The sequence below is a fragment of the Ictidomys tridecemlineatus genome, chromosome 3, assembly GCF_052094955.1.
Source record: "Ictidomys tridecemlineatus isolate mIctTri1 chromosome 3, mIctTri1.hap1, whole genome shotgun sequence".
Taxonomy (NCBI): domain Eukaryota; kingdom Metazoa; phylum Chordata; class Mammalia; order Rodentia; family Sciuridae; genus Ictidomys; species Ictidomys tridecemlineatus.
This window is the reverse complement of record NC_135479.1, coordinates 184,767,590-184,794,639: the sequence shown is the minus strand read 5'-3', so window position 1 is coordinate 184,794,639 and position 27,050 is coordinate 184,767,590. Positions and strand designations below refer to the sequence as shown.

General features: G+C 32.0%; 1 protein-coding gene across 1 annotated transcript in view; it reads right to left on the bottom strand.

Annotated features, from left to right (window-relative positions):
* The window catches only part of Gbe1 (1,4-alpha-glucan branching enzyme 1), a 267,265-nt gene that overhangs the window by 119,865 nt on the left and 120,350 nt on the right, over nucleotides 1-27,050 (bottom strand). Inside the window, exons 4-7 of the mRNA XM_078044433.1 lie at nucleotides 19,492-19,617; nucleotides 18,424-18,559; nucleotides 16,175-16,265; nucleotides 11,957-12,166 (exon numbers count right to left, since the gene is read on the bottom strand). Of these exons, the coding sequence (XP_077900559.1) occupies nucleotides 11,957-12,166; nucleotides 16,175-16,265; nucleotides 18,424-18,559; nucleotides 19,492-19,617 (563 nt within the window). The remainder of the gene's footprint in view (nucleotides 1-11,956; nucleotides 12,167-16,174; nucleotides 16,266-18,423; nucleotides 18,560-19,491; nucleotides 19,618-27,050) is intronic.

The following is a 27,050-nucleotide window of genomic DNA, read 5'->3' as shown; positions in this document are numbered from 1 at the left end:
TGGCAGGGGACTGGAAGAGTTATTTTATATCAGGTGGGCAGAGAAGTATGCAAACCACTAATGCCCTCAAATTAAAAGATACTTAATAAAGGTAATGATTGTAATGACCATGACATCAGCACCTATTAAAGACCAGGTGAGCCCCATCTGGACAACTAGTAGAACTCTTTACTATCCTAAAGCAATGCTAAGAACTGTTGCACTTTCAGAAAAGTTGGTTGTTATGCTGGTGTGTTTCATAAAGCACTAGGGAAAATGTTAACTGTCCCTAAGGTTTACTGATGCTTTCAGCACAAAGATTTTGAAAGGCTTCACAGGTAAAAGTCTAATCTTGAGAAGATATTTAAAACTAAAAGGAGACAATGAAATAAATTCTGAGGATTGAGACTTCTCTTAAATACAGTGAAAGAAACAGATGAAAGCTTGAAGTCCCAAGGTACAACTTAATAGGGATCTCATCATTACAAATGTAGATGGGAGGGCTGGGGATGTGGCTCAAGCGGTAGCGCGCTCGCCTGGCATGCGTGCGGCCCGGGTTCGATCCTCAGCACCACATACCAACAAAGATGTTGTGTCTGCCGAGAACTAAAAAATAAATATTAAAAATTCTCTCTCTCTCTCTCTCTCTCTCTCTCCTCTCTCACTCTCTGTTTAAAAAAAAATGTAGATGGGAAATTCCAAATTTAGAGAAAAATATGCCCAATCATTAATCAAACTTAATGGGTAGGGAAAGGCCTTAAAAATGAATAATTTTTATATTACTATAAGGTCAGTACTTTCAAATTTATAAGATACCTATATTTTTCTGAAAATAAGTGGCTCAATAATACATGGTTTATTTATCTACAGCATAACACTAAGGAAATCATTCAGCTAGAAAACCATTAAATATTTCTTCATAACTTCAAAACTGCTAGTCCATACTTTAGAAAATAGACATCCTTAAACAAGTTGTTTTGTTACACAAAGATAAAAATAGAAAAACTGATTTTTTCCCCAGTTTTTACCTGCTTGCTTTAAAAGGTCATAAGCAAAACTAGATATCATTATTATTACAGCCCACATAATTCCCTGACTTAAATGAATAATCATTTGAATAGGGACCTTAAGACCACTTTTGACAAGCATGTGCCATTGTCATAAACTAAAGAAGCTGCTTTTAGAGTAATGTGTAGCATTGTCAAATTTAACGTAAATTGTCCTATTTAGAATTGAGTTTAGATTTGAGAAGGTGAATGTTGTAGGTGAGTAAAACCTAAATATTCAAGATGCTTTTATGATATCCCTGTGTACCTTAAACTTTAGACATGTGAAGAATAAATGAGGCTGATAATACCAGGAACAAAATTTATACAAAGGCAGAAAATCCTTATTTCTGTGCTATGTTCTGCATTAATAGAAACCTTTCTGCTGGGTTGAATAATCTCATAAAGCCTGTGGAACAAGTTACATTTCTACGATTCAAGATCAATTCCAGACCGATTAGATTGATATACCAATGTCTTTAATCTTTTTTTTACAAAAGGGAATGAGTGTGTCTGAATTTTTAAGCTAAATGTGCTTTCTTTGAAATAGTAGATTTAACTTTTCCTTAAAAAGCCAAAACAAGATTCTGGTTTAAAAACAGAAAAATATACTAAAAGAAAAAGGAAAATATATGATAAGAAAAGAAAAACATAAGATTATTTATGGGATGCCCAATACTTTCAAAAGTATTAATTATTTTAATGCTTTTAATGAAGAATGGGCTCTAAATAACTATTGTTATTTTTTATTGTCTATCAGACTTTCTTTGGAAAAAGCATTTCTTAAACTGTGTCTGAAACTATCTTATAATCATCCATCATTTGTTTTTTATAAAACAAAATAGTAGGTATTTGTATGTTTAATATTATGCTATAGCTCTTCAATTTAAACAAATGTTAAATATTCTGAAATCTATTAAAGAAATTAAAACATTTTACTCTAGAATGTTTTACTATATTTAAATATACTAAAAATATCAATTTTTAAAGATATAGCAAGTGGTGGATGCTTATTCATTATGCTTGATAAATAAGGAAATTAATAAATTTGTTAATAAATTGATTATAAAACATGGTTCCAATTTTAAAAATTCATTGAATTTAATTTTTACCTAAGCTCAGTACTGGCATAATTCATACTCTATAAACTTTTTTGGTTGCCAAAAAAGTTGATGCTTATCAGAAAAACTTTTGAGCACATTCCTCCATATACATATATGTATATGTATATATATTCATGAATTATGAGAAGTTAGTAATACATAAAGTATATCATAAACTCAAATATAAAGAAATAGTAATTTTAAAACAAAAATAATCAAATCTGACAAAAGTTAAGATCACTTTAATATGTGATTTTAATAACTGTCCTTGCTATAATAGTTCACTGAAATATGCATACCTAAATAAAATTAGAGGAGCAATGGCTGTCATTACTAACTTATAAAAGCCTTTTTTTCAATTCAGTTCACCATCTAACAGTTTCTTTGAAATTCAATTAGCATTTTTGCTGATAAATATTTCTACCTTCCTTGATTAATGAGGTGATTTTGCTACCTAATCACTAGATGATTCATTTATACTGAAAAATGACATGAGTATAAACATATTCAAATTGCAGAAATCTTTAAAGTTTAGCCAAAACTGCCCCCAAGGATTTTGTGTATTCATAAGTAAAAGAACTTTTATGCTAAAATTCTTTCTTGCAAAAAAAAAAAAATCACATTTCTTTTCCATAGCAGAACTATCTTTAAAAGTAATTACTTTTCCAATATGGAAATCAGTATGAAGATTCCTTGGAAAACTGGGAACTGAACCACCTTTTGACCCAGCTATCCCACTGGGTCTATACCCAAAGGACTTAGAAACAGCAACATGAATGTTTATTGCAGCACAATTCACAATAGCTAAACTGTGAAAGTAACCTAGATGCCCTTTAGTAAATGAATGGATAAAGAAAATGTGCTCTCTCTCTCTCTATCTCTCTCTCTCTCTCTCTCTCTCTCTATATATATATATATATATATATATATATATACACACACACAATAGAATATTACTCAGCAATAAAAGAGAACAAAACCATGGCATTTGCAGATAAATGATGGAGTTGGATAATATAATGCTAAGTGGAGTTAGCCAATCCCCCAAAACCAAATGCCTATGTTTCATCTGATATAAGGAGGCTGATTCATAGTGGGGTTGGGAGGGGGAGCATGGGAAGATTAGAGGAATTCTAGATAGGGCAAAGTGGTGGGGGAGGGGAACAGAGGAGGCATGGAGGTAGAAAAGAGGGTGGAATGAGATGGACATCATTACCCTAAGTACATGTATGAAGACACAATGGTGTAAATATACTTTGTATAAAACCAGAAATATAAAAAAATTGTGCTCTATATGTGTAATATGAATTGTAATGCATTCTGCTGTTATATATAAAAATGACAATAAAAACTTCAAAAATAAATAAAAGAAAAAAATTATCAAAATAAAAATGTGTTAAATGAAGACAGAAAAAAAAGTACTTACTTCAACTTAATTTTTAAAATATCAACTATATTCTAAAGGAAATGACTCTTTTAGGTCTAGTTTTTACAAAAATTCTAATTAACATATGCTCAGGAGTTTCCCAAGCACATGTCATATATTTAGTAATAAATCCTGGTATATATTCTTCTCTAATTTTACCAGATAACAACAAATTGTTCAAAAGTAGGTATACAAATAGTAACATTTGATGTCATATTCTGCCATTTTTCTACAGGCTGAGCACCCTTATTCAAAAGTCCACAATCTAAAATGCTCCAAAATCTAAAACATTCTGAGTACTGGCATAGTGCCACAAATGAAAAATTTCACATCTGACCTCATGTGCCTGATACACCTTAAAACACAGGCACATCAAAAATATTTTACAAAATTATTTCAAGAAATGTGAATAACATGTATATGAAACAAATTAATTTTGTGTTAAAATTTTGGTCCTATTCCCAAGAAACCTCATTATGTATACGTATTTGAAAATTTTAAAAAAAAATCTAAAATCCAATACACTTCTGCTTCCAAGCATGTTGGATAAAGGTTACTCAACTTGTATAAAAAAAGAATAATCATTTGACACAATGACGCCCCCCGCCCCGCCGCCCCCCCCCAAAAAAAAACCCAGGAAACTGAAAGTATGACTTCAATGTCCTCTTAAAAATAACTTCAGAGATTTTCATTCATGTCCTGGATGCTTAGTTTTTAAATGTCTTGCTAATCATGATTGTGTCATATGCTCATTAGCTAATATATCAACACATAATAACCTTTAAATTTAGATTTATCATTAAGAACTGGTTTGGTCATTAAGTAATAGCATATAAATATGCTAAAATTTTGTCTCAAATACTTGTATCTGTATTTATGAGAGCTTACCTCCGGAATCCAAAATTGATTTAACATATAAAATCAATCAATGTAATTCCTCAAATTAACAAACTAAAAAATATATACATAGTCCAACTACTTAACATCCAAAAGTCCATTCTCACTCAGTAGGGAAGAACCCCATGAATATCTTTCTACATTCTAACTTGTGGAAGAGATCTAGCTTGGTTAACAAGCCCCAAATACTATAGTGTCTACAGTAAGGGTTGCTTGATTCCATGTAGTTAGGACCCTAAAAATGAAATCAGATTCACTTTAGCTTCTGAAAGGAACTGCAGCAACTCAAGAATAGAGTATCTTTTAGTGTAACAGTGGTGACATTATTAACCCAAGACAATAGAATATGATTATACTAATTTTGTTTCTGAATGGAGGTTGAAGAGGAAAAACTACAGTATCTCCAACCATGATGCCTCCTTTGGGATCCAATATCTTTGGAAGGAATATTTAACAAAGAAAAGGTACTCATTTGAAGATTCAGTAATGGTTAGCAATGGTTGAAGCTAAGCTCAACACATCTGCATTTGTCTTGTTCCTTCAGCAAGTACATTTACATAGTGCCAACGGAATATGGAAACAGAATTTAAAGCTGAGATCTCTATGTTTTATCCATTATTACTCACTCTAGAAACTCCTGAAACTCATGGGTGACAGATTTGTCAAAAAGTTCTCTTTACCAACTGAAGAAAGGACAGCCCAATCTGTGTTATGAACTGTCATTAGTAATTTAGCAGAGCCAGGAGGCAGTTCAGCCAAGAAGACAGAAAATTAAAACATGGGCAGCTCCTGATTGGAAATTTATTCATAGCAGGTAATGAAATAGCACAGTCAGGATCTCTGGCACTGTTCAGAGTGAGAGATTTAATTCTGATAACTTTGATGATGGCACTTGAATCAGAGATTATAAATGGTGACAGGTTGTGACATATAGATAGGATAAAAATGAGTAACATCTCTGCAGAGTGATTCTATATAAGATGAATTTTTTTCAAATACTACATATAAAAATTATCACAGAAGTTTTCAAAGAAGAGGCTTAGGCCTCAAGCAAACCTTCTGCTATTTTTATGTGTAATTATCAATGGGATATAATATTAACTTATCAAAAGCAAAGGATGGAAAATAATTCATATTTAAAATATGTAACATATATTTTAGATTCTGATTCAATCTGCATAAGGAACCAATTCAAAATTATAGAAGAATGGAGTAGCTATCATATGCAGGTGGTGTAAATGAAGGATTGGGTTTTTATTTATGTGCATGTATGGGGGATTCACTAAACGAATTCATGGCTAAATAAAAGTAGGTTATTTGCATTGCAAGAATAATATTTTTATTTTGGATTTTGTGTGCTTTTATATATTTTCTAATTACAATGGCATTATCTCTTTTATAATGAAAAGTACATTTTAAAATATTGCCTATTTTAGATATAAAGCCAAATTATGACTATGATAAATAATATTTCCAAAAAGACAGGCTTTATAATAAATCTCTTTGAAATTGTAAAGTAGCCTATTCATAGGGTGACTTCAAATCTTGTCGAGTATGGAAATTTTAAAAGACAGCTTCAAAACTCCTTAATTCATTTCACATTGAATAGTGGGATCCTTATTCCCTATCCCTTGAATCTATGATTGTTTGACCAATAGTTTACAGTTGAAATGACACTGTGTCAGTATCTAGACGCAGACCATATGAAATGCTATCCTACACATACTGTTTTTTTTTTTAAGAGAGAGTGAGACAGAGAGAAGGAGAGAGAGAGAATTTTTAATATTTATTTTTTAGTTATCGGCGGACACAACATCTTTGTGGTGATGAGGATCGAACCCAGGCCACACACATGCCAGGCGAGCGTGCAACCACTTGAGCCACATCCCCAGCCCCACATAATGTTTTTTGACAGATGCTGGTTTGTTAAAAAGCAATAAATAAACAAAAGGGGATAGTGCAAATACAATTGTGAATGTTATTATTATTAATTAAGTCATCTCACATGACACAACAAAAAGAGAAGTGGTATCCCTGCTAAAGTACACTCAACTTACGAATTTGGAAACAAAATACTTGCTATTGTATTAAGTAACTACATTTTGAGCCGGTTTGTTAAACAGCTAAAAAACAAAAATGCATAGCATAAATATGATCATGAAATGAATAATAAGATTATACAAATGGCTTCAGTATTAAACTAAAACAATATTAAATGACATGTCCTAAGTAGTAAAATAGAAGGAGGTTGATGTAAGAAAAAAAATGATGAACTTTATATTATTAAATTTCCAGTAAATTGCACATATGTATTTAGACATTAATCAAAAGTTTCAGAATGTTTCAAGTTTCATATAGTTAAAAACCTAATTTAAATAATTATTTTTTACACAACTCAAAGTGGATCAACGACTAGGCATTGACCAGAGACTCCGTGCCCACTAGAAGAAGAAATCTCCATCAGCAGAATTCCTGAATAAGACTCCTAAATAAGTGCAAGAGGTAAAATTATGAATCAACTAAATGGGATGGTATCAAACTAAAAGCTTCCCCACGAAAAAGGAAACAATCATGAACATGAACACAGAATTTACAGAATGGGAGAAAATATTTGCTATCTATACCTCAGACACAGCATTAATATATAGGATATAAAAAGAATCCCAAAACACCACCAATGGAAAAAATAGCCCAATTAATAAATTTGCAAAGGAATTGAATAGACACTGCACAGAAGAATATAATTAGTCAACAAATATATGAAAAAAATGTTCAACATATCTAGTAGTTAGATAAATGGATATTTAAACTACACTGAGACTCATCTCACTCTAATCAGAATGGCAATTATTGAAAATACAAATAACAATAAATATTGGCAAGGATGTGATAAAAAGGGTACACTTATACATTGCTAGTGGGACTGCAAATTTGTACAACCATTCTGGAAAGCAGTATGGAGATTCCTCAGAACACCTGGAATGGACCCATCATTTGACCCAGTTATCCCACTCCTCGGTTTACACCCAAAGAACTTAAAATCAGCATACTATAGTGATGCAGCCAAATCAATGTTTACAGCAGCTCAATTCACAATAGCTAAGATCTGGAACCATCATAGGTACCCTTTAAAAGATAAATGGATAAAGAAAATGTGGTATATATACACAATGGAATTTTACTCAGCCACAAAAAAAGAATGAAATAATAGCATTTGCCTATATAGATGGAACTTGAGCCTATCATGCTAAGTAAAATAAGCCAATCCCAAAAAAAACCAAAGGCCAAATATACTCTCTCCTATGTGGACACTCACACACAATGGGGTGGGTGTGGCAGGGATAGAAGTACTTTGGGAATGATAATAAGAAAGAAAGTAAAAACCAGGGTTTAACTCCATATAATGTGTAACCACAAGAATGAAAAGGTATACTCGATATATGTATATCAAAATACATTCTACTCTCATGTATAGCTAAAAATAATAAATAACAGAGGAAGGCTAAAGATGGTGGAATATAAAGGTCACTTCTTTGGCTGCTTCATGCTATAAAACCAAGAAAAGCAGAAAGGCAGCTTCCTAACAAGGTGGTTGAATGAACGAAAGATTAGGGGGGACTTTACTGGAAATTAATATTGGATACTCAAAGCAGATCAAGGACTCAGGAGATCAAATATAATAAACTAAGGAAGAAATTTCCAGTGAGAAGCTGCGACCACTGCCAGAGGCACAGCCAGAACAGTCCCTCCATTAACACAATAAAGCAATAAGGGAATTAAAGGAACCCCCATTTGGGGGAGGACAGAGGTGTGTCTAGGTCTGAAGAGTTTAGAGATCAAAGACACTGCTGGACTAAACTATGAGATGCAAATCCTCATCACTCCTGGCAGTATGAGGAGGACAGAGGAAGGAATCATTCTGCATCCATGACACAATGGGAGGAAAGCCAGAAGAGCTGATTTCTTACAAATCAGAGTCTGGCCCCCAAAACAAGCCTGACAAACCCACACTGCATGACAGACACTGTGTCTAAGTGACCATGAGAAACTCAAGAAGGGAAAGAGGTTTCCACAGGGGAATACTGGTCATGGAAAACCACCTGGCTTCCCTGACCCCTCTAATCTGGCTGCTTGTAGGAAGAGAAGCCCTGACTATGAATTTGAAAAAGAGGGGGCTGGAGATATTGAGTCTGGAGATAAAATCTATGACCAGGAATTATGGGGTCTACAGGTGACATAGTAGACTAAGAATTGGCTCCCCCACCACTAGTGTAACCCAAAGGAGATTCCTGGGGTGCAGTCTTACAGCATGGACTAGAATTGCTGGAACCTGGAGGTGACAGATTTAAAATCTTCAGACCAACTGGCATTTGGCAAAGAGCCTAGAGCACACATAAGCCTAAACACTGCCCCCAGAGTTCCATCTCCAGGATTAAACCTCAAACCCTAGCAACCTCACCCTGAGAGTGAAGAAAGCATCACGCTCCAGACCTAACACTGGAGAAGGGAAGCCAAACAACTTTTTATCTCCAAGGGAAAACCAATTCTTCAACTTTTCATTCAGAATATTTTCCATGGATCAGTTTATAGAGGACTAGGATGTCTAATTAGTATATTTCAGTTTTGTTTTGTATTCTTTTGACATTTTTCTTTTAATTTTTTTAAATTTCCATTTTATATTTTTTTTCTCTCACTTATCTGTATCAATCTTTCTTTTTTTTCCTGCTAACATCCAAATTATTGTTGCCTTTTTTACTCATCCTTTAATTTTTTTTCCTTCTATCTTCTCTCCTCCTTCCTCATAATCATCACATCCTACACCACATTTGTTCTTTGTCCACCATTCAAAATTGTAAACACTTCTGTAAGCTTACTCTTTTTATTGTAGGCAATAACTGAATATATCATGTCTATTTGTTGTGACTAAACTATAGGCTTCATAGCAGGACCTGTTTCATTTAAGGCTGTATAATATTTGCATTGCTATTATTATTTGTCTCCCCATTAATGGCAAGGTACTGTTGAGTTTCAGGGACACTATAAGTTTACAGCTTAGAAACTAAACTGCATCAGATCCATGCTGCTAGATGGGTAGACACACAAACAACATGAAAAGATAATCAGGATTTGGGATGTAACTCTGTGGTACAGCAACTGCCTAGGATGAGTTTCATCCCCAATACCAGAAGAAAAAAATAGCAACATCATACATTAAAACTAGAATACATTTTATTTACCAAAAGTGTACATCTGAGAAAGTAGTCAATTCAATAAAAAGGAAACTAAGTATTAAATAACTGTTAAATTTGTCCAATTTCTATAAAGAAATGTTCTTGAAAATAATTATCTATAAGCCCTTTAAATCAGATAACTTTAAATGTACTCTTTTGAGGTCTCATTGTACAGAAAACTACATTATAAGAAATATCTTTATAAACTACAAAATTGTTTTAAAATATAATAATCTACCCATTTTGTGTATTTCTTATTTAATGAGTAATTAATTAGAAGAATTATTTTGAAACATTAAAATATACCATTTACTATATGCATTTTGAAAGGTTCAGTTTTTTTTGAGAGAGAGAGAGAAAGAGAGAGAGAGAATTTTTAGTATTTATTTTTTAGTTTTCCGCAGACACAACATCTTTGTTTGTATGTGGTGCTGAGGATCGAACCCAGGCCACATGCATGCCAGGCGAGCGCACTACCACTTGAGCCACATCCCCAGCCCTTGAAATGTTCAGTTTTAAAGGATAAAGTCAATCATAATTCATCCAAAAGTGAACCAGAGAGTTCAATTAACTGCATTTCTTACACACATTCTACTTTTATAAGATTTACTTAATAATCACAAAATTAGCAAGGTTCAGTCCTTTTTACTTCTTGTGGATCTATAGCATAAAATACAATGTTCAAAAAGGTAAAATAAAAAAAAAATACCTTCACAGAATTATATTAGCTTCAAAACTTTAACTCCTCTTCTAATGAAATACATGAGAATAAGAATGATTAATTGATTTGTACCAGACTAAAACAAGGCCTGGAAACCTGACACCCTCTTGTGTTCTTTTCTTATATTATGCTGCCTCAATTGACATGAGTGATTTCTATATGGTAATGAAATATAAAATAATGTGTAATATTAAGAAAAGAGTGCAGCAAAAACATATAAAAGTCTTCAAATTTATGTTGAAAAATTGGAACTCTTCATTTTACAAAAGCATTTCTGAAGAATTTTTCTATACTGCCCATTTTCTGGGTATGTGTATGGTTTATGTATAATACAATATCCAAAAGATAATACATTAAACTTTTTAAGAACATTTATTTTAAAAATTAGTTTTAAAAGTTGAGTATCCCTTATCCAAAATGCTTAGGACAGAAGTATTCCACATTTCCTGTTTTGGGGACTTTAGAAAATTTCAATATAGAAAATGAGATATCTTGGGAATGAGACTCAAACTGAAATACAAAATTAGTTTATGTTGCACATTTACCTATTTTATACACATAGTCTGAATCTAATCTTATACAATACTTTTAGTATGAATGCAAGAGTTGGGTGTGAAATTTTTCACTTGTAGTATTTTATCAGTACTCAAACAATTTCTGACTATGGAGGATTTCGGATTTTAGACTTTCAGATAAACAGATTTTCAACTTATACATTAATCAGAACTTTGCTTGTTCAATTATAAGTGACATTTTCACTTATGATGAATAATGAATATTATTTAAAAGTATTTGGGGTTTTCTTTTAAATTTTTGTATTATGCTATTTAAATTTGATCACCTAAAATACCCTTCCATTAAGTTGGTCAAAAAAATTAGAATTGTGTTTAAACTTAATACACTGTTTCAACACTAAACCTTAGTCTATACTGGCAAAGAGTATGAACTGATAAATGTTAAATGTCATTATAGATATAAATTAATCTTTTATCTGCAATAAAAATCATGATAATATAATTAAGATATTGAAATATAAAGCATGGCCTACTGAAATGGCCTACTGAAAACTGCAGTAACATGATTAAGTCAACCTAAAGTAATTATCTTTTGGTATTCAAAAACAATTAACATTATAAAGTGTATATTTTAAATGAGATAAAATATATGATTTATATTGAAATTTAAGATAACTTATCATGAGTACATATGCTATACAAAGGCAAAATTCCTCTTTTTTGGTGGGGTATTGGGAATTGAACCTAGAGGTGTTTTTATCACTGAGCCTTTCAGGAAACCTTTTTATTTTTTGTTTGAGGTAGGGTCTCACTAAGTTGCTAAGGCTGGCTTTGAACTAACAATCGCCTACCTCAGCCTACCAAGTCATTGGGATTACAGGTGTGGCCACCACCTCAGCTAAATTTCCTCATATAATTTTTATAAAATGAAAATAAGAACATTAAATAATAATGAGAAAGTACACACAAAATGAATTTAGTGAATCTCTTGAAATCCATTTTAAACAAAGAATACGTTTCCATATTATATGTACTTACTTGGAATAGGCAAACAATTTACTGTCCCAAAGATCATGAGTCCCTCTAGGTCCAGAATGAAAATAACAGGAATCAGTTCCATCAAACATATTCAATCCATCTTCTGAATTTTTTGAAGCATGGCTGTGTACCACATCTAAGAGGACTGTGATCCCCATTGAATGAGCTGTATCGACTAGTTCTTTTAGTTCTTCAGGTGTTCCATAACGACTAAAGGACACAGAAAAACAATATGATATTATATTTAAAACAATAGCCAATTGATTTATTACTGTTCTTCTTGTTTTGTAGTACTGGGGATTAAACCTAGAGCCTCCAGTGCTGGATAAGTGCTACAGCTACAGCCACAAATAGTTAATTGTGTACCAGTTTTTTACTCAGCATAGTACTAGATACTTTAAATATGCAAATACCATAGTACATGACACATACAAATCAAAATTGCTTAGTATTTGTTATTAAGAAAATGTTAAGGGAAATAATATTAAATTAAATCATGATATTAACAGAATTATACACTAACCAAAATGAACATTTTGAGCATGCAAAATAGTTAAGATTATCTTCAAATATTCTGATTTTCATTTTCCAGCACAGCCAGTCATGATTATTCACACTCACATATCTGCCCATTCCTTTGAATATGTACAGTTGAATAGGGAATACGGGACTATCTGAGTATTTCTTTTTATGTCTATAGTGTCTTAATTAAAGCCAGCCCTCCAGAACTTGTTCCCAACTGGAATGCCTTCTTCAGGTACCAGTGTACCAAGGGAAAGTGTAATGTTAGTCACCACTCAAGCAGAAAAGATGGATAGATCACATGCATGTGTGTCTATGTTTAAAACAATGACCTAGTCTACATGTAACAGAAAAATCACTTCCAGAAGAAAGCCTTTCTTAACTTATGCTATGGTTTGACACTACAGTCTTTTATAACACCAACTTTACCTCTTAAATAAATATTTGCCTTTGTTATTGTTTATGGCCTTGAAGTAGGGGCTATGGCCATCTGGTCTTTCATGGTTCAGTACAGGTTTTAGTAAATACCAAGTTTCCTCTAGTCAACTTCATTGAGTAGCAAGTATCATCTTTTCAAAAAATAAATATGATCATTTTTTTTTATCTATTAAAAACCTACTGTGCTCCCACTGTTCTCAGGATGAAGACTACTGTTCTCCCCTCTCCCTTTTTTAAATTGTGTTCTTTTTAGTTATACATGACAGAAGAATGTATTTGGACATATTACAATACATGGAATATAACTTTCCATTGGTGTTTCTATATGAGGTGGAGCTACACTGAACAAAGGAAAGTCATGTCTGATTCATTCTACTGTCTTTCCCATTCCCATCCCCCTGTTATTATGGCCTACTGCACAGCCTATTTTAGTCCCTTCTAGCATGTTAGATTATCTTGTGATATCCTGCCTCTCCCTTTCATTATCCCAGCTACATAGCCTTTTTCCCAGTACTGAAAAATGTGTTCAATAAATGAACATCCTTAAACTTTCAGTTATTCATGCATTTATTTGTTGGCAAAACGCTTACCAAAGTTATCTGCCATGTGTCATGAAATGTTCTATGCTCTAGAGATATAGCAGTGGGCAAAATAAATATCATTGTCCTTATGAAATTTATATTCTAACTAGAATACAAATAAATAAGCAAAACACATAGAATGTCACATAGCAATAAGTGTTTTAAAGAAAAATAAAGAAAAGCCACTGGTAAAAGGGACAGGTTTTCCATTTTAAGTAGAGTTTGCAGAAGAAGTTTTAGAGGAAAAGCAATATTTAAGAAAGAAAGGAAAAAGGAGAACAATTTACAGAGAAGAAGGAGTAGTAGGTAGAAGGGCACAGGGGCAGGAATAAACTAAGAGCGTCTGAAGAACAAATAGGCTAGTGTAGCCTCAGTGGAATTGTTGAGAGAGAAAGAGCAGAGTTAATAAAATTATGCTAGGTGCATATAGGAATTCACCACAACGCATTCCAATTTTATATAAAACCATAATGTAACAATGAAAATACAAACAGAAGACCAATTGAGTAAGGAAGGAAATCAAAGGGGTGGGGGGAGAAAAGGGAGTAGTACTGGGAACTAAAATGAAGAATTCTATGTTATATAAATTTACAAATATGTCAAAATGAGCCCCACTATTATGTACAATACAATGCACTAATGAACAACAACAACAATAATAATAAAAGAAGCATCAAAAACCAAGATGAGTAGCATGAGCTACAGTAAGACCTTTGGGTATCATTCTGAAAGAGATGGGGAGCTATCATAGAGTCCTGGGCAGGACAGTGATAGAATCTGATGTTCATTTTTAATGACTGCTCTGGTCATGGAATTGGGGAAAAATTAGTGAAGGAGAAGGAAAACAAGGATAAATAAATTGGCCAGTTAAAGAGCTATTGAAATAATCCAGGCAAAAGAGAATAGCAATTTGTATCAGGGTAGTAGCAATGGTGGCAGATGAGCAGCCAGATTTGGGAGAGATTTTGAAGCAACAGATGGTTAGGTTTTAGGATAGAGCGTAGGGAGGGACAGGAATGGAACAGTCAAGTATAATGCCAAGATTTTGGCTTGAACAACTAGAAGATGAAAAACGTCATTTACCAAATTAGAGAAAATGGCAGGAAAAGGGAGTTGAAAGATAAGATGGCAATTTTAATTTTGCATACATTAAGCTTGGGACATGTATTAGGAATTGCAGAATTAAATAGACACTGGCTGACATTCACAAGAGAGGTCAAAAATTGAGACCTAAATCTTAAGAGTTGCACAGAAAACATATTAAAGCCATAAGAAGGGAAAGATACAGAACAGAATGGAAGCAAGATCGGAGAAGTAGTACCAAAATTTGATGGTACAAGTGATAAAGAGGAGAAAGCAAAGAACTTAAAAAAGCAACAAGTGGCATGGGAAATACAATAGCAAGATGTTCTGAAGGTCAAGAAAAGAAAATACCTATAAGAAAGTGGAAGTATGCAATTGTGCAAAATGTTGCCAAAAGTTCAAGTAAACTGACTACATACTTAACAATGTAAAGGTCATCAGTACTCTTAACAAAAACTTTTGTAACAAGGTAGAAAGAGTTCAAGAAAAAAATGGATCAGGTGTGGTGGTGCACACCTGTAATCCCAGCTAAGACTTAAAAAAAATAGATTCAAGGCCAACTCAGTAACTTCATAAAACCTTGTCTGAAAATTTTTAAATTTTCTAAAGGGCAAAGGTTGTAGATCAATGATAATACATCCTTGGGTTCGACTTTCAGTACCCCCCCCCCCCGCAAAAAAGGATCTAGGATAGGAATGGAGGGTTTAGAGACTGTAAATACAGAAAACCTATTCAAGCAGAACTTCTTTTAGAGAGAGAGGAGAGAGAGAGAATTTTAATATTTATTTTTTCTTTAGTTATTGGTGGACACAACAACTTTGTATGTGGTGCTGAGGATCAAACCCAGGCCGCACACATGCCAGGCGATGGCGCTACCGCTTGAGCCACATCCCCAGCCCAAAAGCAGAACTTCTTTAAAGAGAATGAATAAGTATCTTTTTTTTTCCTGTCCTATGTTATCTACTTAAGCAGATTTCACTTTTCCCCCAACTCATCTTAACCATGTTTTAGATCTCAGTATCAACCTCAGTTCAGATCTAATCTAAGCTGTTCAGACCCTAATTCTATGCTTTTATAACACCATTTTCTTCTAAGCTCTAACAGTGGAAATCACAATATTTATGATTATTAATGTCTATACATCACTACACTGTAAACTAAGTGAAACAGAGACAATGTTAGACTAGTTAAATTTGTAGTCATCCATGTCAGAATGCTGCAATACATGTAATTCCTGAATATCTTTCTACCCAAAGAGCCCCATTTCTTAGATTTCAGTCAGAAAAAGGCAGAGTTTCTGTGACTATGTCCTACCAAGGGCCTCCTCAGTAACCTTCCTATATGAGTAATATCTTTCCAGAAAGGATGGAAGCTCTTTCAACAGGAGAAAATTTTCTGACTAAAGCATGGGCTACCAAACATGTACCAGTTTCAGAAGTCATGCCATAAAAAGTGATATCAGGGACAACCTCTAAGGATAGATATTCAACTTCTATTAACTATGTTAATGCTGAAATAGTTTCTAAAACATGTAAATTATTAAATTCATTTTTATTTTTGATCCATATAAAAATACAAAGACTTCCATTTTTACCTTGAAGCTGCAAAAAAGCTTGTGATTTGGTACCCAAAACTGGCATAGTAAGCATGCTCCATGATTGCCATCAATTGAATACAGTTGTATCCTGTGTAAGCAAAGGTCAAATAGGGATTCAGATACACATTTAAAAACATGAAAGGTCCTAAATTTTACAAGTAATCTAGAACCTTTGATCATCTAGAAAGTTCTGCTACTAAACATCATTTGCTTGTCTGGCCTCCTAACAAAAAACTGAACTTTTAGTTTCTTAAGAGCTATACACTGGCTAGCTATTTGAAATGTCTTCATTTTAATAAGCAATAAATGGTATGCAAATCTACTCTAAATTTGGCTTTAGAATATTAAATACGGCAATCTGCATATGCTAAACTTCAACTGTACTTGTAATATCCATATTGAAGATTATGAAAATTAAACAAAAGTAACTGATTTCATGACATATGCTTCTTATTTTGCCTTTTCTTTATATTTCAGCCATTTTTACTATTTAGCATAAAAATATCACAATCATTTTTTTTTACAAAGCTTTCATACAGCTAGCTTTAATACTATTTTCCACACATATAAAAGTACTCCATGCAAGTGTGAATGCATGCATACACACCATCACAGACGTACAACACCTCCTTCTCTATCCAAACGTTTTACACTAACAGTAAAATGAAGTGACTCAAAAAGGAAGATATTGTATTTCAAATATCCATTTCTATGTATGTCAATTCTGTGACATACATAGAAACTTTTCTTATTGTAAACTCAATGTCCAACTCATAGAAGCTTTATAATTTTCTTAAAGGTTATATAAATTTAAGTATTCATTACTATTTCATTTAAATACATAAGTATATTTGTAAACAAACAGAAGTGAAAATTAGTTTCATTTCTAGTGGTTGAAATCATGTAGTTTCTCATGCATTTATTTCATTATATCATTAATAATGGAACAATCAAAAGTTAACAATCAGAATTCAGGATTTATACATCTAAAGAAGAGTACTTGCTTCTCCATGATTTTACAATCTACTGAAAAGTCACTGCTATTGGTTTATCATTTAAAAAAATTGAGTCTTCTAGGCCTTAGAAAAATAGAAATATAAAATCTTATTCAGATTTTATAAGTCAATTACTACATATCATATAACAAAATAGTTTGTTTTATAAAAAATAAATATTATTCTTGTGATCAAATACAAATTTATAGTTTTAACATAATTTTGTATTATTAATCACACCTGCAATCATTTATGTTCTAAGTATTCAGCTAGGCAATTCAGATACAAAGGTGAATAAAAGAATTCTTGTGCTGTTGAACCTTCTATAAAAACTAGGTCAACACTAATTTGTAACTCTATAATGTGAGAGACATATTCAATAAAAAATTAATACAGTGTATATTAAATATAACTAACATCAAATTCTCCATGCATTTAATTAATTGGTGTGTCTGAAAATTTTATTTAACCATAACAGATAATTAAGATCTATATCTAACCAAAAACTTTTACTCTGACTTGCATGCCTTTCCTCTAGCAAAAATCTGGAGTGCCTAGCAAAAGCAGTGTAATTGAATGTATTTTAACTTCCTGTCTAGACAATGGAACAGGTGCTACATACACTGTGATTTTTTTAAAGCATTACCTTTAAAAAGAAAAAGAAGGGAAACAATGCATACTGAATCAATAATGCAGCAATATGTGACTTATTCTCCTACTTGTTTCCATGAAGGCAGAGTTAGTGTCATTCTACTCCAATACATGAACATCTATCACAATGTGTCTCAAAGAAGATGTTCCACAAATGTGCATTAAGTAAGTCATCCAGATGGACTTTATACAATGCTCTGGTGCAAATTGAGTTCCAGGTACTTTACAAATGTAAGATTTCTTCCATAACAGACTAAAATGAACAGGCTATGATCAATGACCGCTTCAATTGATAAAGGTTATCTCCTGCAGAAAAGTAATTATGCTTACGTATTTATCTACAATTTTGGAAGTCATCAGTTCACATTATTTAAAATTGAAATTGGAATAATATCTTAAATTCTTACGCTCTATCTTATTCCATTTCTCTTTCCTACACTATCACTATTACAGGGCAATTTGAGAAGCCTAAAATAAAATGCATTTCTATTACATACTTAATCTCTCAACACAAAAAAGAGACACATGTAATTAGCTTTTCTAATAAGAGAACAGACTCATTAAAATTTTATCTGAATAAAAATCACAGTTATTACTTACCAAGGTCTTTGATTCTTGGTAGTACATTGCAAGTAAAATGTTTATAAGAAGCTATTTTTCCTTCATGGGAAGAAATTCCCACATGAGATTCATAAATTCTTACACTTTTTGGCTTCTTTGGTCTGGAATGCTTAAACTACAGAATACAAAATATATATAGAATTAAAGCAAGAACTCAGGTATGCCACAAACTGATCAAGCATCTTAAGTAACTTGGTAAATAAACTCAATCAAAAACTCTCAACTGTTCTCAAACATAGAAGGTATTGGTTATATATATTTTTTTTTAATATTTATTTTTTAGTTCTCGGTGAACACAACATCTTTGTTGGTACGTGGTGCTGAGGATCGAACCCGGGCCGCACGCACTCCAGGCGAGCGCGCTACCAGTTGAGCCACATCCCCAGCCCGGTTATATTTACTATATTTTCTTTTGGGAAAAAATCATGTTTGGCATTTTGTTAGTGGACCTAATTTAGACAAAAAACAAAATTATGTAAAGGCTTACACCTTATCACTGAGTGAAGAGCTGTTTTTTCTTCTAAGTCTTAGAAAATACAAGAATTATGAAATGCATATATAATTACCAAACAAATCATTTATTAATACTCTTCAATAAGTTAAGGGAGACAAAAGTTTGAAGAAACATTCAACCTTTGTCAATAATTCAGTCATAAAATTACCCCAACTTTTATAAGATAGCCTTCCTCATTTTCTGTTCCTCCTTAGGATCCTGCTTCAAAAAAAGGTCAGTGAAAATCATATATCTTTGAAGCCTTTAATAGATTAGAAATTACAAATTAAAACACAACTTTATATCCTTTATAAACTGGTAAGTATAGATTTAGTATTTTCCCTAAGTGTGAGCACAGTATAAAACAAAATCTTAGAATACATTTTGTGGACTACAGATGATGGACTTTAATATATGTGTGGCTTAAGAGGAATACTATGATATAAAGTACTAAACCAGGGATGAAGAGAACACTTTGAACTTAACTATAAAAGATATCAAAGTAAAAATTAATTTTCCCAGAAAATATTAGAACAAGCATTTGTTGTTCTTACTTTATATGGATGTTCGGGATCCCAGCATATCCAATCATAATTCACATTACCACCTTCACGAGCCACATACTTTGCCCATGGTGAAATACGATACAAAATCTCTCCACTCTTGCTAGTAATAACTACCTAAAAAGATAATGAGATGTTATTGCTTTAAAACACTTTCAAAACTCTAAAATAATATTCTCTTTCAAGTAGGAAAGGAAAAACATGCTAAAAATTCTAGACCACCATTCAAATGTGCATCCTTAGAGAACACATTTAAATTCTATGTGCATTGCTTTCTTCATCTGCTATTACTATTTGATTCTTTGACTCATTTATAGCCTAGATATTTTATGATTCTCTGGCAATTTCCTTGATTGCAAACCAGCCAGTAGAGTGGATAATTAAATGTACAGTGGATATTAAAAAGATAAGGAGATTATTTGGAAACTGCTGTAAGTAAATCAACCAACCAAAAGGTAGGAGTAGTAGTATTTTCTATAAAAAGGGATAAGTAAGTTATATCATCATCTTCTTTTCCTTTTCATAGGAATTAATGATAACATTTTCATGAAACTAAGGAAGAAAGGTTTGAACACACACACACACACACACACACACACAAATACACAATTTCTAATTATTCAACTTATTTTACCCAAGTATACCTCACCATTTAAAACCAAATACTTTTACCATGGACATCCATGCTCATATTTGCATATGGTTATCACTGGTGTTTTCAATAATAAAAAATAATGAAATAAAATACAGTTTTGCTGAATCCAACATTTTAGAGTTAGTAGTGAATAAAGGACTTTGAATTTATCCAGTCATGTAAATGGAGCTTTTGAGTGACTGAAATTGTAGCTATTTCACAAAGTCATATTTTTATTAAACTTTCTAAAAGCAGAGTATGATCAAGAAATATTCAGATTAGAAACTGTATTATGATCTTAGCTTTGAAAGAGAACATATACTCCAGTCTGTCTCTTTTAATAGAGAAAAGCTCAAGTATTCATATTCTTGGAAATTAAATATTTGTATAATGCTTTTATAATTTAGAAAGGACTTTCACATTCATGTCTCACTTGATTCTGGAAAAACTTTATGACCCATATATTAAGTGAGATTAAGTGAATTGCCAGAAGTCCCCAAATCATCAAGCAGCAGGGCCAAAAGCTGAACACAGAGCTCTTGATCATTACTTGCTCTGAACAGACTTCCATAGCACTTTCTTCAGAGGCCAAAAAGAATGAGTCATGGTTTATGCCAGAGCAGGTGGGTTAGTGGTGAAGAGGAACGAAATTATTTCTCCCTCTTCATTATGCCTTCTACTCACAAACATTGATTAAAGCCAGTGTGTTGCTACTATTCATCATCACAAAAGCATGAATCAGTAGAACCAATTCACTTCAGGAGTATTTTAACCCAAATGATATGTCCCTTCAACATGTTTAAAACAAGGTACTCACAAACTCAGACCATGATAAAACAAAAATATTATAAATCTGCGTAATCAACCCTTCTATTTTATTAATAGGTCTACAACCAATCTAAAGGCAGAGATCATAAATGCATAATCATTTTTGAAGATGTCTGCTGAAGATAGAATACTTAAAACTTTAAGAACTTATACACCCTGAATATGACTCCACATCCTTTAGAACATTAATTCTTTTATGTTGCAATACACACAGATGTCTTCAGATGTTACCGATGATTAGTGCTGGAAGCAACAGTCTCTCCATTATCCTCTTACCCTCCTACACTTATTGCTGTGTATGCCAAGAATCAAGTCCCTATCGATATTTACTGGGGATCATTTTTTTATTATTCTAATTTGTTATATATGACAGCAGAATGCATCGGAACTCATATTACACATATAGAGCATAATTTTTCATATCTCTGGTTGTATACAAAGTATATTCATACCATTCAGGGACCATTTTTTAGGATTGTGTTTGTAGCTGGCAATTCTGAGGAATAATGTCTTTCTCAAATATACAGAGTAGGCTTTTGTACTGCTTGCTATTAAAATAATGGTTTTTCAAAGCTCAACATTCCCCAACTACGACACAAACCCACTGTGTAAGTAGTAGCCATCTTACCCTACAGTGTTATCCCTAAGAGGCTTGGAAGACAAAGGGAACCAATACAAACATGATGTTTATGCTGCTTACTGGAATGTAATCATTTGTCATTGACATGAGAGTTCCATGTTTTTTGCCAGACTGTATCAAATGGTAACAGAAAAACTTCTAAATTTGTAGGTAGGGAAAAACCAAACTGCACATCTGACAAAGGATTATTTGCTCATCTACTGAATTATTTCAATATGTTTATTTCCAAAAGTTATTTCTCTTCCTTCTCAAACAGTTAACAGGATTGCTTGTTAGGATAAAGAATTTTCATTTTCCAATTTCTTCCTCCTTTCTTAGAAATAAAATTATAACCAAATGATATATATGAAAAATCTTTCTACTATATGTGAAAAACTTTGTGAACATCACATAGTTTATCTATTCTTTAGGCTCCTGAATTTTGGAAGTTTGTTATAGTACTTTGAACTTTCCTGAAACAGTTGTCTATAGGACAACTCACTTTGCTTTTAATTTTCTCTTCCTAAATTATTGAGACAATCAAATTAGAGACATATAGTAAATAAATCTGATTTTTAAAACATTACAATGAGAAAGTATATACATATGAGTAAAATTATATGATTTTTTGAACTTAACTTTGCTTATGAAGCCTTTTTGGGGAAAGGAGGCAGAATGTCCTGGATTTTTGTTATGTTCCAATGTTTAAATTCCAGATGCAAAGATATTTAGATAACAAGATTTTGTACCATTGAATTCACAACATCAAAATATCAACATACAATGTATAGCAAATTTATCTTTCAACAGTAATAAATAAGTACAGTAACTGATAGGTAGAAGAGTTCACTTGATACTATCAAATGGAAAATCTTGTTCACTGCTAGTGAGTATAAAGTAGCATAAAATCTTTGAGTAGCAATTTAGCAATAAGCATCAAAAACTCAAAGAAAGTAATTCGAATGGTACGGCAATTCTAATTATGGAACTTCCCAGTGGAAATAATCAGGATATGTCCAAAGAATTACACCCTTGCCTATTAATCCATTAATTTTTGATAAAAACTAATAATTGGATAATATATAATTGTTAAGAATGTATTATTGAATCATATTGTAAGTTACAAAATAATTCTTCCAAGTTATGAAAATAAATATATTACATTTTCCTAATGCACAAACATTAGGGGATCTTTACTAATTTTTGTTGTTCAGATATAAGTTTCTATATTATCACTCCATTTCACTTGTATAGTTCCTAGAATCTAAAAGTTTGTTGTATTAAAGACTGAAAATATATGAATTACATAATCACAATTGCCCAGCTATGCTATTCAAATTGTGTATCTTGTATATGTTAAGTACACTGGAAGTTTTTAACAAAATAAAACTTTAAAAATTCTATCCAATCACTGTAAAGGAATGTAGTATTTAAAAATGATACTGTGAAAGAAACACTGTCTCCTTATGCTATGAGGAGAATCCTTCTTGGAAAAAGAAATGCTTCAAGTACAGTGAAAAGAAAAAGATATTGACTAAAACAACTATTAGATAGTGTACAGGTCAAACAAAGGCATTTCTAATTCATATAACAAAATGTACTTCCTTTCTATCATTAAAAGTTATAACTGAAAAAATCGTAAACATTCAAAAAATACATGTTTTGAAATACATATACTCATAAAAACAGCATATATATGTCTTCACCAACCAGATGAGATAATGGTCACAGAGTGCAGGCCCCATAATTTGCCAGTTGTTAACCCTTTAGTAGTTGGCTTATGCAGAGATCTAGAAGAAACAAGAAGGTGGTAGGTGTGATGCTATCAAGGCCCTGGGCAATGACTATTTACCAATAATATCAAAACTATGTTTATTCCAATAATGAATACAACCAAACCAGAGTGCAATGCTGAGTATCAGTATTTCTAGACATGTGTTTGTGTATATATTTATATATATGCACAGAAAAAAATGTATACACATATATACACACATACACACACATATATACAGAAATACTGATGTGTATGTGTGTATATTTTCAACAAAATATACATAGTCATTCCTCTGTATCTGTGTGTGACTTATCCTAGGACTACTGTCAGCTTAGTTACCAAAGTCTAAATAAGCTCAAGACCCTTATATAAAATGACATAGTATTTGCATAAAACCTACACACATTGCCCCACATACATTAAGTCATCTGTAGATTACTCATTAATACCTAAAACAATGTAAACATTATGTAGACAGCTATTGAACAATATTTTTAGGGTATAACAAAAAATATCAGTACATGTGAAGTACAGACACATTTTTCCCCAAATATTTTCAATATGAGGTTGGTTGAATCCATAGATGGAATCCACAGATACAAACCACCAAGTAAACGCCACACACACACATACACACAAAAGTGTGCACACATTCACATATAAGAAGGGAAAAAAAAGAAATGTTTACATATACATACATATTATAATGTATTCTTAAGGAATATTTAGACAATCAGAATAAAAATGTAAAGAAAAGAATTGTTAGGGAAAATGCATAATGAAGTAGGAAAATTAGTGATATTCCAGAGAAAAATCAGATTATTCTACCAATAACCTGTATTCTGAAGAAATGAATATGTGTTTAATGTTAATAAATAATATCAATTTTTTATTTTAAAATGCAGATAAAATTTACAATTAACAAAAATTTTAAATAGCTTAATTTAAACTGAATCTTTTAAATCCTCACTTTTAATTCAACTAAAACTTTACTACTGACCTTTCAAAAAAAATTAAGATCTACTGCTTTGAATTGTATTCAGTTTTACTAGTTATGACTGCTGCAACAATATAACATTTAATAAAATTACGTAAGAAAGAATCTTTTTGGGCCAGTGGGAAAGTGAAAATTTTCCCCCAAATTATTTCTACATCCTACTTCCTAGAATCTGTATATGAAATCTTATATGACTAAGAATAAATATTTGTTGATATGATTAGAGTTAGCATCTGGAGTAATTTGAATCACTGAAGACCATAATCGCATATATCCATCCATAGAAGAGGGAAAAAGATGGATTTTTTTTTTTTACATAGAGAAAGGAGGCGGCGGCCACGCACTCAGAGAGGGAATGATCTGAGTGAAGTAGACACTAGCCAAGGAAAGCCAGCAGCTGCCAGAGCTGGAAGTGTCCACGAACTGAATCTCACCTAGAGATCTCTGGAGGAAGTGTGGCTCTCCCAATCCCTTGACTGTAGCCCAGTGATTTTTAACTTCTAGTGTACAAAACTGTGAAAGAACAAATTTCTGTCATTCAAAGCTATCAAATGTGTACAGTAGCCATCAAAAGCTAATGCAGCCATGCTAAGAATAAAGCAGAAAATACTTAATTTTAGTTAAATTTGATCAGTGCCTGAAAGAGTTAAAAGGTAAGGCTAGCATAATGATAAGTAGAACTAACATACTGTATCTTGTATTCATTTCATACTTTCAAAAAGTAGATGGACATGCACAAGACATTTCAGTGACCTTCACTAAACAATTCCTTGAGAATTCCTAAGGCAAACTCCTACAGAATAAACACTAATATATTTCAGAACTGATAGAAGACCCTTCAAAAAAGTGAACTTGTAATACATAGCATTTACTGCTAGCTTCTACACACATAATTATTTCAGAGATTAAAAACAAATAATCCTTATATGATATACAGAAAGGTTGTAAACATACAAGATGGAAAAGTTAAGAGGCTATCTTTTATACTCATTATCTGACATGTTTTCTTCATTAAACAGAGATGAGACTACTTAAATAGATGATCAGTGGACAAGAAAAAATTTTATGAAAAAAATTGCATTCTGAGTTTTTAATTAGAATGATGATTATCAGAAACATTCTCTGATATTAAAGGTATTTCATTTTGAACTTTGAGTTTATAGTTCTATAAATGAATGAAGAAAACCAAGAAACCTATAAAATTTTTATTTCTTTTCTATTTATTCTAGTTATATATGACAGCAGAATGCAATTCATATTACACAAATAGAGCACAGTTTTTCATGTCTGTGGTTGAACAAAAAGTAGAGTCACACCATTCATGTTTTCATACATGTATTAGGGTAATGATACCCATTTCATAATACCATCATGGTATTGGCACCAAAATAGACTTGTAGACCAATGGTAATCTTTTTTGTGGATACTAAAGTTAATATAGTCTGAAGATCTCCATCTTTGCTTCATAATTTATTTCATAATTTTCAATTACTCAAACAACTTTATGCAAGCTACCTGCATATAAAATAAATCTTGTCATGTCCTTTACATCTACCATGAGAAATGGCATTGAGAGAAGTGGAAAAGACATTAAATACAAAGTACATGTATGAAGACTTGAATTGGGTGTCAACATACCTTATATACAAACAGAGATATGAAAAATTGTGATATATGTGTATTAAGAATTGTAATGCAAAAAAGTACATGTATAATGGCATAAATTGACGTGAACATACTTTATATACAGATATGAAAAACTGTGCTCTATATGTGTAATAAGGATTGTAATGCATTTCACTGTTATGGTGTATTTAAAAATAATAATAAAATAAAAAAGTAAATATTAATTGTATATTTTGCTCTTATCTTTTTAAAAATATATAAAATAAGCAATAAATCACAGATCATCTAAAAAAAGAGAGAGATTAAATTATTAAATTAATCCCCCTGAGTTCTTACCTTATGCAACACTGGACACTAAACAAGAGAAAAGACAATACCTTTGACATAGTTGAACTAAGCAAAGATACAAAACAGATGAACTTCAAAATCAATAACCTTCCGGTAAATTTTCGTTAGTTAATATTATTTTAGCTTTGCATGAGATTTCTTAAAACATTCCAACACCTCTTAGTTGTTTTTTTTTTTTCTTTAATAAGAAACTAGAAATCTTTCCAAGGTTGAATCCATAACAACAGTTTGAGTAGAGACAGTGAAGGGATTTCTCTAATAAAACTAAAGCTATTTAAAAAAAAAAAAAAAGTCTTCTTTAAAAGGACTAAGTGTATTAGATAGGAGAAATAAATCTATAATGTGATACTAATGGGTATCAAATAAAATCATACGTGAATTTCACAGAAAGAACACCCACTTATACAACTAAAACAGACTATTTTCAAGGTACAATGCTCATAGCTATTTTGCCCTTGGTTTAATGCCAATTATAAAATTAAAGCTATAAACCCATTTCTGTAATGCTTACACATGGGAGAGAAGAAACTGCAGAATATTGTCAAAAGGAAATAAATGAAGATCAGCAGTTGCTTCTTCTAAAATCAGGTCCTTGTTTAGAATAATTTAGAAAGACAGATGCTTCTGTACCTATAAAAAGAATTATTATCCCCCAAGGTTTATACCCAGTTCCCCAATCTTCTAGCCTAGTTAGTAAGTATTACAATTGCATTTTTTCCTG